This window comes from Pseudonaja textilis, chromosome 1 (genome assembly GCF_049901715.1).
Source record: "Pseudonaja textilis isolate UNSWEBS1 chromosome 1, rPseTex1.2, whole genome shotgun sequence".
Classification (NCBI taxonomy): domain Eukaryota; kingdom Metazoa; phylum Chordata; class Lepidosauria; order Squamata; family Elapidae; genus Pseudonaja; species Pseudonaja textilis.
Window position 1 is genome coordinate 243,508,401 of NC_141990.1, and position 16,196 is coordinate 243,524,596.

The 16,196-nt window shown below is 36.3% G+C and overlaps 1 protein-coding gene across 8 annotated transcripts in view; it reads left to right on the forward strand.

The window, feature by feature from the left end:
• The window catches only part of TEAD1 (TEA domain transcription factor 1), a 231,527-nt gene that overhangs the window by 178,497 nt on the left and 36,834 nt on the right, over positions 1 to 16,196 (forward strand). For 4 of the 8 annotated variants that reach the window (XM_087921147.1, XM_026705720.2, XM_087921149.1 and 1 more), the window contains 3 exons: positions 72 to 134; positions 13,467 to 13,601; positions 13,803 to 13,849. In XM_087921147.1, coding sequence (XP_087777273.1) covers positions 72 to 134; positions 13,467 to 13,601; positions 13,803 to 13,849 — 245 coding nt within the window. The remainder of the gene's footprint in view (positions 1 to 71; positions 135 to 13,466; positions 13,602 to 13,802; positions 13,850 to 16,196) is intronic. The other 4 variants (XM_026705713.2, XM_026705727.2, XM_087921150.1 and 1 more) reach the window with 2 other exon arrangements.

Here is a 16,196-nt window from a genome sequence, read left to right on the forward strand (position 1 = left end):
GTTGTAGGGGGCTTTTCATCTCCATGGTTACAGGCTTTTCCTTTGTTTCCCTCCCTTCCCCTACCCTGCAGGTGTCTAGTCACATTCAGGTTCTTGCCAGAAGGAAATCTCGTGATTTTCATTCCAAGCTGAAGGTATGCGCTTTTCTGCTTTGGGGCTTGTGGTTGCTATGCGTTTCACTTCCTATGTTCCCTGGTGATTGGAGGAATGCCTGGGGCTGTGATTCTTGTAACCTAGTTTCCTTGCATGTGGTAGCTGTTGACATTTCTTTGTGTTTAATCTCCTTCCCTCCCTCTGATTTCTGCAGTAGCATCTATATTAAACTATTTTAACACCTTGGAATGCTATTCACTGTTTGCATGCCAACTTTATAGGGAAATGTGTCCTTGTTTTGTTTTTTTTGCTTTTAAAATCTCATTAGGAGATAAAGAGTTTGTAATAAGGGGGTGGGGAGCAAAGCACTGGTTAAATAAAAGAAGACCTTTTTATGTGCTCATGCACATGTTGTAAAAGCTGAGATTTAAATCAGTATACCAGTTTTTCTGTATTGTTTTTAAAGATACATTTTCAGATGACTGGCTAACTTAGCACTTTGCCTCCAGTGATGTTATTCTTATCTGCAACATCCAGAGTTTACCTTTGACAAATCGTTATAGCCTCCACACTTTTTATATTGGCCAAATGAAACGACCTCATTGGCTTCTTCTCTAGAAAAGTTAGGAATCTGCTTAATCTGCACTCTCTGAAGATGTGGAAATTTTTGTCAGATCTGATAAACGTGAGCTTTGCAGAGGAAATCCTGGATTCTCCTCTTATAGACTTAAGGTCCACAGAGCACAAGTAAGACTGGCTTTTGAGTACACAGAACAAAGATTGGGCTGCACAATTTCAGCTGGGTAGTTTAGCAAAGAATATATATCCCAGAGAAGCTTTGCATCACTTCACTTAAAATTAACGAAAGAGGGATTATCTTTTTTCCCCTCTTTCTAATTTCGAAGAGCAAACAAAAACAGCAGCCAATGCTTCGTTTTGTGCATGTAAGAAATACAAATGTTGCATTGTACGCTCCTGAATTTTTTTTTTTTTTTTAATGGGAAAGGTATGGGGGGGTGGAATGACAGGTTAAGTGGAGTTTTTGTCTTTTGTTTCTATCTTATTTTGTAATCATTTAAAAAAAAATTCAACCAAAAGAAACACATTTCAGCCTATGAATCCTGTGTACCAGTCTTCTCAAACCTGATGTGCTCCAACTACGATACACTACAAATTATATAATCCCGGTTGGAATAGGAATTATGAAAATTGTACTCCAAAAATTCTGGAACAGACCAGATTTGGGCAAGGCTTCATTGCCTGAAATATTAAATACAATCAGTGGCATTTGCCCCAGTCCTGGAACAGGAAAATGTCAACCACAGACTCGTTTTATAAGTGATCTGTTTGTCAGGAGCTTCTGGTTTAACTCTGCTGCGGGCAGCATGCTGGCAGGCTTGTATGGCTGTTGGTGGCTGGCTTTTGAGCTTCAGTGGCTGACTAGTTGGGGTTGGTGAACAGCTAAGTCAACTTAAACATATTGCTTGTTAACCCAGGGTGCAAAGATGGAGAAGGCTATAGCGTTTCAGACTAAAACTATCCAATCTAATGGCTAAAAGAAGGCATTTTAGCTCATGTTTGGAACATTAAAGCAGTGTATTGACTTTTAAGCACACACTGAAATTAATACTGGGCACCTGCAGTCTCCTTTGTGAACAATAAATTCAGTGATTGTGTTATATCTAGCAAATTTCCTATTCCTAAACTTTTGTATTTACATTATCATGGTTCTGTTTTATGGAGAAAGCATTTTTTTTCACCCACCACCTAAAGTAGTAAAGTTTTCCTTTTAGAAAATGTGTTTATTATTTCTTACTTATGCACTTCCTTTTGTTAATGATGATGGTAGTGGTGGTAGTGGCGAAGATGCCCTTTTTTGCACAGAAAATATCATTTATACTTACAAGCCCTCTTTCCCAGCAGGTACTTGACTTGTTGCCTCTCTATTGTTTAAAGTTTAGGAATCCTTAGTCCTGAGTGCACTAAGTCTAAAGAATCTTTTAAAAGAATCCTTTGCTGCATTTTCAGAATTTTTGCCATTGTCACAATTTTAGGACATGAATCAGTGCAAAGAGATAGGCCACCATGGTAAAATAAGCATTGAGTGACAAGGGTAGTATCTCCATCTGTACAAAATTCATTTTTACATGATATAAATGACAGAAAAATTGTTCCTCTTATTAAGGAAGAGGTGGAGGACTAAATTGCATGGGACCCAGCCTTCAAGACTGGATCTATGTGGGGTTAGGGTTGGATATGTGTTTGTACATTAAGCCTACGGAAACTATAAAATTGCGAATGTCTTGTACTTATTTAAATACAGGGTTACCTGAATTCTCCAGAGTAAACTTGCTTAGAGAAAATCTGGATGCTGCATCAAAATAAATGTAATATTGTGATTCTATTAAATCCATTAAATGGCAACGAAGTTATGATAAGCCTTTTTTAGAGTTGATATTTGCTATTTGCTAAAAAATTATTTTGCTAAGTGCAAGATAGTAGGCAACCTATTCTCTATCTATGTGCTTCAGGGAGAATATAAAAATATATTATTTTGGCATCATGTGAATCCTCTAAGAAATAATGTCCTTTTATATTGTTAATTTGGGACTATATCCACTAAATTAAAAGACGAAAGGAATGGATTTTTTAAAAAAATTATTAACATCATATGAAAGACTTTCTTTCACCTTAACTTTCTAAACATGAAGGAGGATTTGGACAGAGAATAAAAATGGGCAATAGGAGATATTCTTTTAGATGTTATACCATGCACATTTAAAGATAAATGCAAACTCTGCTCTGCTCTGTAGCAGATTCTAATGAGTGCAGTGCCATTTTCAGTTCTGTCTATCTATTGAGGATGATTTACTGAGGGGTAGTTTCTGAAAAAGCCCTCTGTTTAATCTGAAGACTGTAAATAATCACAGATCAACTACCTCAGTGTGGAACATTTCCCATAACATAACTTGTGTAGAAGTGTTTCTCAATGTTCTGCACGCTACTAGTATTCCATGAACAACTTTCATTGAAAGTAAATATTTATATTTTATATTTAGCACTGCTAAATATAATTAACTTAGCACACCTGAATGCTGCATTGTTAAACAGCTGTTGCCTGCTCGTATAGCTGGGGAAACCTTAAGTGAGATGATTTGATGCATCTCTTCAAAAGTAAGGTAGTCCTCGATTTACAACCGTTCATTTGATGACTGTTCAAAGTTACAATGGCACTGAAAAGTGACTTTTGACCATTTTTCACACAAGCTTTGTAGCATCCCCATGATCATATGATCAAAATTCTGATGCTTGGAAACTGACTCCTACTTAAGACCGTTGCTGTGTCCTAAGCTCATCTGAGATCAGTACTAAGGTCAATACTATATATGAACCTTTTGACAAGCAAAATCAATGGAGGAGCCAGTTTCCCTTAACAACCATGCTACTAGCTTATCAACTGCAGTGATTCACTTAACAACTGTGGCAAGAAATGTTGTAAAATGAGGCAAAACTCACTTAACAAATATCTCACTTAAAAACAAAAATTGGGGGCTCAATCGTGGTCATTAAGTCGACGACTACCTGGATAGTAGAGAAACTCTGGCCCCTTGCTGCAATTCCATTGGAATGCACTACTGAATCAGCTCAAGCAGTGCATCCAAGCTTGTTCACTGCGGTGGAAATATCCTTTGCCCTTGCAGATAATTCCATGTTCCAAATGCTGCAAAGTTTCTCCAGGTCTACTTTCAGGTTACTTGGAGGAAGATTTTTCATTGCTCATAGCTTCATCAGGTTGAAATACCCGGTGAAGGAAGACAACAGATTTTTTTTTTCCTTTTTCTTTTAAAATCATATCGAGATGAATAAATATCAAGAACACCAGAAAATTATAAAACACATTGAAAAACTATTAATAGGAATAAAAAAAATTAAGCATTAAAAGAAGGGGCTGGACACCCATAGCATTTCTATACTGTAGTATGAATAACTGCATTCCGTCATTAGAAAGCAAAATCTATGTTTCTGAATTATGAGTATTTCATAAGAATTCAACTGTCAATATTTAAAAATACAGGTCTATCTCTGACTTTCACACATTTAGTAGATGAACTGAACAACCTGCAGCCTGCAATTTTTTTTTATAGCAGCTCTCTTTATATGTGACTGATTAGTTATTCGATACGTAGTGAATATATACTAGAAGGAGAGCACGGAAAGGGCCTGAGTACAAATTGCTGAGTATTTGGAACATAACACTGTTCTTTGCATTTTTGTCAATACTGTAGAAAACAAATATCCAGATCCAGGATTTTTACCTCTATTATACAAATATCCCTAATATGGGCTAAAGCTTTTTGAACTCACTTGATAATAATTTCAGCGATCAGTTCAGAAATGTGGGTTGCTCCTTTTTATCTACCTACTGTAGGAAATGCTGCCACTCCTCATTTTGCACTGGTCTACAGTAACATTTAACTAATATTTTTGCTTCATTTTCAGTATCCATTTAGGAATTCATTAAACAAAATAAAAACAATGCCTAATGTTCACACGTATGCAATGATTTGATATCCCATTAGTGGACATTCCATACTGTTTGCATGTAAAAAGAAAATACTGTTGTCGGGTTTCTAAAGATAGTTCTATGTAGCTTCTCTTTATTGAAAAAAATAATAAAAGCCTTGAAAAATTCTCTTTGATGTGAATGGAGTCCTCTGCATTTTGAAATACAATAAGATGGATTAATTGCTCCTCATTAAGCAGCAAGTTGGAACAGCTTTTGAATGTGCTTTCTTTTTTTCAGCACTGGCTATTGCTGGTTGAAATAGCCAGCTTTTATTTCTTCCACTGTCTTCTCTGATAATAAGAAAATTGGATGTCATGGCTACAATTATTCTACCATGTTTTGTTTAGAACAATTGCATACTTCCATAGCATTTGTTTATTTATTTTTTCTTCTTCTTCTTCTTCTTCTTCTTCTTCTTCTTCTTCTTCTTCTTCTTCTTCTTCTTCTTCTTCTTCTTCTTCTTCTTCTTCTTCTTCTTCTTCTTCTTCTTCTTCTTCTTCTTCTTCTTCTTCTTCTTCTTCTCCTTCTCCTTCTCCTTCTCCTTCTCCTTCTCCTCCTCCTCCTCCTCCTCCTCCTCCTCCTCTCAATATTATATATGAACAGGAATAAGATTTCTGAAATTTCTTATTAAGAAACTATGCTTATATTTCCTGCTTCACATTTTTAATAAATTTAAATAAACCCATTTTTAATAAATTTCAGTTTTTTTATCATTTTAAAATTCTTACATTTATGTATGTATCCATATATATTATTATATTATAATATTATACACACACACACCAATATATGCTTTGACATTTTAAATTAAATATCCTTTTTATCTTATTGAAATACAAATTTAATTTCCTAAAAGAAGATTGGACTGATTAATTTTTTTAAGGAAGAACAACAGTTTTACATGAAAAAAATGAGTTTCTTCTTATATAACTTTCAGTAAATATATCCATGGTTTTAAAAATGGAATCTTCTGATCATATTTTATTTTTTCTGGTAGCTTTTTCAAAAGCAGTGGAAACCCTGGAATCTGATTCATTAAAATTATTTGATTATATTATGCATGAATACATTGCATAAAGCAGCATCCTCCAACTTGGTTCTCTCCTGTTATGTTGAACTACAATTCTCACCCCACATAGCATATCAAATTCTCAGGCTGGGGATTATGGTGTTTGGTTTCTCAAAAAGTTTTTACTCCTGCTCCCAAACACCTTTAGAAGTATTCAGTCCCTCTGTTAATTGAATGTTTCTAATCCCAATTTCTTACAAACTTCTGCTTTTTATTCTCCATTTTCTTTTATTACAATGTATTGTGTAATGGAGGATTATGATTTCATCACCATTTAATGTAAAAAAACTGATGGTGAATAGTGCTATTTGTAATAAAAAGTAAAAAAGAAAAAACCCACATTTACAGGTGGTCCTCAACTTATAACCACAATTGAGCCCAAAATTTATGTTGGTAAGTGAAAAATTTGTTAAGTGAATTTGTCCCATTGTATGACTTTTCCTGCCCCATTTGTTAAATGACTGCATCACTGCAGTTGTTAAATTAGTAGCATGGTTGTTAAATGAATCTGGGTTCTCCATTGACTTTGCTTGTCTGAAGGTTGCAAAATGACTCCTGAACACAGCAACCATCATAAATATGAGTCACTTATCAAGCAGCTGAATGTAAATCACATAACCATTGGGATGTTGCAATGGTCGTAAGTGTGAAAAATGGTCACAAGTCACTGTTTTCAGTGCCATTGTAACTTCGAACCATCACTAAATGAACTGTTGTAAGTTGAGGATTAATTGTATTCAGGTTCCCAGTTTCACAGGAGGATCTATACATGTGCAGCTATATAGATAGTCCTTGGCTTACAATAGTTTGTTTAGTGAAAGTTCGAGGACTTATGACTGGTTTTTACATTTATGACTCTGGAAGACTCCCTATGATCCCATGTGATCAAAATTCAGGCGCTTGGCAACTGACTCATATTTTATAATGGTTGTGGTATCCCAGGGTCATGTGATCACTTTTTGCAACCTTCTGATAAAGCAAAGACAATGGGGAAGCCAAATTCACTTAACAATTGTGTTACTAATAACAGAACTGGAAGACACCTTGGAAGACTTTTAGTCCAATCCCTTGCTCAGGCAGAAAGCCATAACATTTCAGACAAATGATTGTCCAGTCTCTTCTGGAAAACTTCCAGTGTTGCAGCATTCACAACTTCTGTAGGCAAGTCGTCCCACTGATTTATTGTTGTAACTGTCAGGAAATTTCTCTTTAGTTCTAGTTTCTCCTGCCTTCAGTTGCTTTGGAGAATAAGCTTGACCCCAGGGGTGGGATTCTACCAGTTCAGACTGGTTTGGGTGAACCGGATGTTAAATTTGCATCTGGTTCGCCAAACCAGTATTTGAACCAACTGGCTGGCCACGTGCCTCTCCCCTCCCAGGAATCTCCACGTGGCCCATTTTCGATTCAAGTAAGTGTAGGGTCTGCATGGAGGCTCTGGGAGGGGGAAAAAACCCTCCAGAGCCCTGGGAGGCTGTTTTCACCCTCCTAGAGGCCTGAGGGAAGCCCCCAGACCCTTGGGAAGGCAAAAAATGCCCCTCCTTGATGTTCTGGTAGGCCACGCCCACCATGGCCATGCCCACCCAGCAACTGGGCAGTGAAGCGGTTGCTGGGACTTTTGAATCCCACCCCTGCTTGACCCTCTCTTCTTTGTGGAAGACCCTTAGATAGTGGAACATTGCCATCATGTCACCCCTAGTCCTTCTTTTCATTAAAAACACTAAATAACTGTAGTGATTTATTTAACAGTTGTGGCAACTCTTAGCAACTGTCTCATGTAGCAACAGAAATTTTGGGCTCAATTGTGGCCATAGATCCAGAACTATCTGTACATGAAAAAAAACTACCTCAATTCCAGTCCACTACAAGCATATTATGAATCAGAGCAGCTGTTTTGATTCTTTTTTTTACCAGTATTCACATTGTGTGTGAATCTGAACTCAAGTAAAGAACTGTAGATACATTGCAGCAATCTGAGTGGGCAGGCAATCATAACCATCAACCATTTATCTATCTATCTATCTATCTATCTATCTATCTATCTATCTATCTATCTATCTATCTATCTATCTATCTATCTATCTATCATCTATCTATCTGGACTCCTGCTTTAATAAGGTCGGGCTTCATACATTTGATCAAATGTAATCCTTTCCCTCCCTGAAAAATGGGATGGGATTGACGGAGACCAGAATAGTGTAGGAGAGTATGGTACTGCATTTGGTTTCACTGAAGGTATATTTTCTTTGGGAAATATGATATAAAACATTTGTCCGTGTTTACTATTTTAGGAAGCATCATGATTACCTTGGTCAAAGCAATTGTTTTAATAGAGCTTAAATATTTATGGATTTTTTTTAAAAAAAAAAAAGCAAAAAAAATCTTTTCATGGCTGTCCAAGGAAATGCTATTTTGCTCCAAGGTTTTAAGGATGATTAATTAATAATTTAATGATTTAATAGTTTAAATTCATAATTCATGTCAAATTTCTATTCAAATTTGCACTAGCAACTTCATAATTTTAGCTTATTCTAATTAAGCTGTTTCATAGGAACTGCTGCATAATTGACAGCGAAAACATATGCACATTTTTCTTAAGAAGTCAAGGTCTTGATTACTTGTGTTCATTAAAGATCCCAGTGCACTCAGAGGTGGAGAACAAGGGTGTTAAGTCATGTATCTTGGCTAAATTCCAGTTTAGGTAATTACTGCTAATCTCCTTGCCTAAATTCCCCATCCAGTTTTAATTGGATGTAGACTTCTTCACTAGTTGCTCAAACGTCATATAGCATTTTAATGAGTGATTTAATCAGTTCTTAGGAGTTACGCCAGAACTGCAGATTAAGGCAGAAGGCCACATCTTCCCTCTTCCTTACTTTCAAAGCAGGGAGGTCTGTTTGGTCCTGCAGATATCCCCAAATAGGTAAAAATTATCCATCAGGAGAAAGGGTGGCGATCTTATTGCTTCCAAAACAAACAAGAACATTATTCTGCTAGAGATAACTTTATGCCAGAAACCAAGCAGGCAAGCCAACTCCCACAGGCATTGCAATAAATATTACTTGGTAGTATATATCCTTTTTAAAAGATACAAAATCTATTACTTTGCTCTCACATACTCATAAAGATACAGTAATTCTAGAATCTGAATCAGTTTAGTAAGCCTGGAAATGAAACACTGCAAATTATGTTTGCTTTGTTACTTGATACCTAGTACACATAGACCCTGTTATAGCTTAATATTATGGCTTAATATTTACTCTGAGCCCACCTATTACATCTCGGGATTATGTGCAGATAATAAGATTATAGGTTAGTCAGTACCCCAGACAACTGTGATTTATGGTAAGCCAAGGTTAGAAATATAAGCTTACTGTTTCAGATGAACCCAACCATTACACTCTTCAAATATGAAAAGGAATCTGCATATTTGACCTTGTTTCCCCAATTAATATTTGTTATGAATCTCTTTGACTGGCTCAACAGGGTACAATATGAAAATAATAGAAATTGGTATAGTGGTTAAGTGCTGGCCTAGGAGCTTTCCCTCAGGCATGAAAGCCACACTCACAGCCCAACCCACCTGGTAAAGTGGTTGTTGGGGAGAAAAGCAGGAGGAAGGTATTAGGTATTTGTGCTGCTTTATGTTACATATATAAACATGGCATAACAATAATAACAACAACAACAAAACCCCATTACGTCTTTGGAGGCTTAATTGCTGAAATGAATGTCCATAGCTCAAATCTGGCGCTCAAAATTTTGTATAGATAGGCTATGGTTGTGATGGGTTCTACAATAAATGTACAGAAAATAGAATATTTTTCACATTTAAAATTATAATAAAAGATCCAAAAGCTTAGGTAACATAATCAGTCGAAGAGTTGGTCAGTCTTTTGAATAGGTACTTTTCTGGTTCTTCTGCAGGCGCGCTGTTCTCAGTAACTGCCCTCTGTCTGCAAGAGCAGCTTACAGATGGGTCCACAAGTGTTAGGGCCATTTCTGGAACATTAATGTCTGATCAGATTTCAGTCTCATATTCTGTGCAGGATGGACGGAAGAACACTACTATAAGCAGCTGCTCTCCTGCCATCAATCCCCACCCCCCACCCCAATCAGCTAGCTTAAAATAGGCAACATCTTATTTTTGAGACAGGAGCTTCCACCACCAATGTCTCAAGTCTAATGAAGGCCTCGGTGTTGCCAAAAGAAGATGTTTGGTTTTATTAAAGTTACCAACATGACTATTCTTAAATTCTTTTTCCCCTCTTTCAATGATTCAGCTTCTTGGTGAAAATTTAATATTCCTGTAAATACCGAATAAACTGCAACCCCCTTCTATTTTTTAATTTGCTGTAGCCTATTTTGCTAAGAAACTGCACTTACATAGAAACATTTTAACAAACTTTTTGTTGTTACATCCAGGTAACAAGCATGGTAAGTATTGTCAGTAAAACAAATATATACTTTAGCTATGCTTGGCAGAGATAGATATATATATGTATGTATACATAAGTGCATGTGTGCGCACATATATATGTATACATATATATATATATTCTTTTTTTAGTAGCTTTAACTATACTATTAGCCTGTGCTGCTTCTAAAGGAGCTGTTCAAATTAAAAAGCTGCTCACTTCTCATTACTTTGTATGAGCTTTCAAGGGAATACTTGTGTGAATCTGTATTCCATATTGGATGGCATGCATTCCTAGCCAGCATGCTTGCAACTTGCTTGTAATCATAGGTTTGCCTCTTAGTGCTTCTGTCCCTTCATTATTCAGACTTATATCCAAAGTCGATCAATTCCTAAACCATGATTTATCCCATGGTGTTAAACTTTTGAAATAAAATGTAAATTATCTACTTCCACTAAAATCAATTTTTCTGCTACTTATACAGCAGTAGTAATAAATGATCTCTGAGAAAAAAAATGTAACTTCTAATTGTCAATAAATCGGTGCCTGGCTAGTATTTCTTTGGAATATTGCCCATTTCAGTCCATCCATACACAGCTTGTAACTCCAAAGATGCTGTTGCTCAATGGGAAAACCTCACACAGGTGAAATCTATGTGTGAATGGCACAAATGCTTGGTTGCTATCAATCAAATGCATCTCTCTGCAGTTGGCTTTCCCAACATCATATGAGTCCCCAAACTTTTATATGTAGGTTCTTGGCAGCAATATATCCAAGCATGCACATTTTCTTTTCTTTCTTCAAAATGTATGTATTTATTTAGTAGAGGTTTAAAATCACAGTTAAAAATAGAAAATCAAAATGAAAAGGGACTCGTAAGTAGTAACAAGACTTATATATCACTTCATAGTGCTTTACAGCCCTCTCTAAGCGGTTCACAGAGTCAGCATATTGCCCGCAACAATTTTGAGTCCTCATTTTATCCATCTCAGAAGGATGGAAGGCTGAGTCAACTTTGAGTCTGGTAGGATTTGAACTGCCAAATTGCAGGCAGCCGACAGTCAGCAGAAGTAGCCTGCAGTACTGCACTGTAACCACTGCACCACCGAGGGTCATAGTATAAGACTAAATAAAAAAGCTGAACTAAGATTAATCCTTCATGTTTAACCCTTTAGAAGTTTTCTAAAATAATAATATTCAATAATAATCACTTTAATTTCAATGAGTCAGAATGAATTAATAGAAATTTCTGTCTAATTCAAGAATTCTGTCCTTATTTAATAAATCAAACAAAGATGTAGATATTAAAAGTCTTGAGAGAAATCCAAACGTCAAATGCAGTGTTAGTCCATATTTAGAACTATAATTCATAAATGGTTCTTAGTTTTTAACCTTGATGCATAATCATATAGCTTCATATGTTACCCTTCAGACATGCTGATTGCAAGGTGGGCTTGTATATAATACAGTATAGGGACCAGCCACACTGGCATTATTCCAGCCCTGCACAGAACTTGCATTCGTTTAGCGATGACATTCCCTTTGAAAATAGCTATTCTGTCTTCCTGACATGCAAGGAAAATGTTAAACTAGCAATTCTTCCTGTGCAACAGCTATAGACATAATGCTTAGATGTTGTTAAGCCAGAATCCAATTCTCTTGTTCCAAAGCTGAAACTTGAGCTAGTTAAGTTCTATGACTCAAGAGTGGCCAACCCAAGCTTAGTTTATGGGAACATAGGTGATTGCCTTAGTATGATTAACAAGGCAAATCTTATACCTTAAAACATTAGGAAGTAAGAGACAACAACTGGCTGTGTTCATAAATTCATTATTGGACAAAGTGAAAACAAACCAGGATCAGTTTTCAGGATGAGCAAAATAATTGTGGCTTCATTAGCTAATTTCTAGCTTGTTTCTTCTCTTTTTAGCTATTCTTTTCTTGCACTCTCTGGATTGATTAGAAGATTAGGCAAGGAACAAACCCAAAGTAAGACGGAATCCCATAAATGATGTATCCCTCCCTGCACATTGTGCTCAAGATAGAATTGCAGTTAGTAAGCCAGTAACAAACTCTTACTTAAGTATATAATTTGTTATCCTAAAATAAATCGTGCTTTATTCACTCAGATTTCTTATCCAAAAGTAAACCAACTTCATTATAATTTACTACAGTGTGCTAATTTCTCAGGTCCTGATTCTTGCTCTAGTTGCCCACAATTACAGTGTAGTTCTGAGGGAATCTAGGCATATCATTCTATTGCAAGACATCCTTCATTGCTAGAACCAGTTCAGTCTAGTGAAGGCACCAGGCTAGAAAACCGGAGTGCCAAGTCCCTCCATAGCACTGAAAGCCATCTGGGTAGCCTCCCCACCTCTCTCTCTCACACACACAGAGACCAATTTACCTTACGGGGTTGTTGTTATTGTGGAGAAAATAAGAGGAAGGTGTGTTGGATATATTTGCCACTTCAAGTTATTTGTATGAATAATAAAGGCGGGATAAAAATAAGTAAAATAAATACTTTTCATTGAATGATATTTGGAATAAAATGTTTCCAAGTGTCTGGATATATATTCTATGATTCCTCCTCTATAGATCAACCTTTAAGGTAGAGTGTTTAAACCTCGTTCCTTAGGAAAATATTCAGTGCATATGTATATTCTTTAAAAAAGCAGACAGGGTCTATAGGCACTAACTATGGCTGGATTCATTGAATTCTCTGGTACATTTTCAACCACTTCAGATAAGACTTGCTCTAACTCTTGCAAACTTGCATTGTAGCTTTGTCCTATTTCTCCTTGTTGTACACACAGCAGCTGCTAAAATGGCTTTTAGGCTTCCTGAAAATAATGAAGTTAGATGAGGTTTAACGTGCAAAGGGTTTACGTTTATTTTACAGTCTACAGATGTACATATTTAAACCAAGTCTTTATTCCAAACTACAAATGGGACTTTGTTGCTACTTCAGTGTTCCATTTTCGGCAAAGCACAGCACAGCACAGCACAGCAGCTCTTTCTTACTTTGTTGTGGCATCATCCCAGTTTTCAATTCTCATTCAGTTGGCTTCCTGCTGTTTTTCAGTAGAGAATCTTTTTTAGAATTAAACATAGTAATATTGAGCAAAGAACTTTGCTCCGATGCAATTGGAATGTATTTTATCCCCCCTCTCAAGCTACATTTTTTCTGCATGGTATGCTCTGTATTTTTCACATTTCCTGTGCCGTTTAATTTTAGCACATATGCTTTCTAACTGTGCTTGCTCAGTGTGCTTTGTTGGGTCCGGACTATTAATGATTGCCTGTAATTGTCATGTTAAAGGATCAGACTGCAAAGGACAAAGCACTCCAGCACATGGCAGCCATGTCCTCCGCTCAAATAGTGTCTGCAACAGCGATTCACAATAAGTTGGGTTTGCCAGGAATTCCCCGTCCGACGTTCCCTGGAACACCTGGAGTAAGTTAATTGGCTAAAATAAAAATATATTTCCCCAAATGTGATTGGCAGGATATGCTTAAATCAGTTAACTCATCCATAAAAGGTTCTTCACCTTTTCCGTTATAAATCTTTTGGATTAAAAATGTGCTTTAATGAAAACAACTTTTATACGTTAAATCTCTGTATTTAATTTTGCTCTTTCCATTTGCCCCAATCTAGTTTTGGCCTGGGATGCTACAAACAGGACAGCCCGGATCTTCTCAGGAGTAAGTTGGAAATCAAGAAACAGGCATCTCCGGTTTTGTATGTTTGTTACATATGTGATAGTATGGAATATTTGCCCAGTTGCACTTTCAGGTAGCAGTTGCCTCATTTAATGACAGTTTGCACTTACAACAGTGATGCAAAAGTAATTTAGTGTTCAATTCTTATATTTGCAATCTTTGCTAATCTGTAAAGGAAAACTAAAGTAAGATCATAATTACAGTCACAGATTTATTTAATGACTATTTCACTTAACGATCAAGTGCCAACTTAGGTCTCTAAAGAAGAACTACCTATGATTTGAAATGATGCTTACTAGTTCAACAGAATTTAGTGTCTTTCTCTATAAATGAAGAAAGTAATAACACAACTGGTATACAATATTTGCATGATCAAACTTTTCTGAAAAAGTACTAATTCCTGAAATTTAGAAGACTCCCAAACATTTCTATCCTACAGATGTCCCTTGCAGTTACAATCACTTGTTCAATGACCATTCAAAGTTATGATGGCACTGAGCAAAGCAAATTTATGGCTGACCTTTGAAGTTGTGCTGACTCAGTGACCCCATGGTCAGGTGATCTGTGATCTGGGCTTTTGGAAACCAGCTCACATTTACAGTGTTGCAATATTTCACAGTTACGTGATTGCCATTTGCAATCTTCCTTTCTGGTAATATTTTAATTGTACACCACCCAGTGTCACTCTGTGAGTGAGAAGGGCGGTCTCCAAATTTGATAAATAAATAATGAAATCAGTGAAGAAACTGATAGGAATTTGCAAGGCATTCTGATAAGTCATTCCTGTTCCTGATGCAATTACATAATGTTGCTCATTAGGACTAGACCATTTAGCGAAAGAAATTCCATTCCCAATTATTGTTATTAAGCAAGCTCTACCTGTGTTGTCATTAATTATAATCAGAGTTTTGAGATTTCAGCTATTTTAATTACATAGTGCTATTGGATGTGAAATTCAGGCTTTCGATAAATGGATTTGGTTCCTTACTTCTATACATTTAGTTAAGGAACACAGTCAAAGCATACACATTAGCCTAAGCAATAGTAGGATAGCAACTTCAGGAATAGCTGTTGTTCATAAGGTGATAGGAGCTTGGGGGAAAAGAGGGAACAAACATCTCAGACCCGGTTTTTCACTGCAACAAAAATCAGGCCAAACAATATCGTGGGTTAAGAACAACCACTCTCTGTTCTCAGTCACGTTATAGCTTTAATTTTTCTTGTTAGTTCTGCTTATGCAAGCTGTAGAACGCTTGTTATAGCTGATAATGTTGTTTCCATGTAAAGCCATGCCCTACTTTATTTTACCTAGAACAAATGACACCAATCTGAAAATTAAAAAAACAACAATTATAACATTAAGTGGGAAGAGCATTATTTTTAATTTAGAAGGCAATAACTTAAATAATAACTAGTAGAAGAAAGAAAGATAATATTTTTGGACTGGTTTGCAGTTTTGAGAGGTACCTCAGGCAGACTTATAAAATGGCTACTATGAGGGGTATATCCAGTTAGAAAAGAATAATTGATGGACATGTACATATGTTCCCACTTTTTTCACCCAAGATACACCTGACATTTGTGTTTTCTGGGCATGTAGGACATTCATCCAAACCAATGAATCGTAGATTAAATTTTTTTAGCAAGACTATAGAGTTTGTGTTGGTCTTAAAGCGTTTTTTTTTTAATAAAGATGATACACAAGAGCTATTCCTACCATTTTTTTACGGGATGAGGAGGGATGTCAGGTGTGACAAAGAAGGATCAAATTGTCTTCCTGGCTTCAGAACTTTACAAGTTACCCCTAAGACAGCAACTGCTTCTTGTTTCTCTTTCGTCCTACCATAGTTCATTCTAGGCTGTACATTCAACAAATATCAGGTCACAGATTTAGGCTTGGTGTCTTCTTCTGCTCAGCAGGCATGTCACCAATCCAATTTCCACCTCTCTGTTAAATGCATATACTGTTTATATTTAAGGTGGTGTCCAGCTTGGTTCTGTCAAATTCCACATGTTAATGAAGGTAATTTTTTTCCTTTTAGTATTTAGTGTCAAGGGAAATACATGTGGAAAGATTTATGGCATATCCTTTGACATCTCTTGTGCAGCATGTCAAGGGTCACATTCAAAAATAGGCAAAGGGCAGCTGTTTAAACTTAATAAGTAAATAAGGGGTGGGGTTGGTTTCAGAGTTTGAGAGTAAAATCTCTGGGCCTTTTCATTCACGATTTCACTTCTTACAGTCACTATAACTTTAAAAATGCAGCAAGAAAGGACAGAATTTTGACTCCATCCATTTTATTGAGGTATACACGTGAAACTTGAAAAA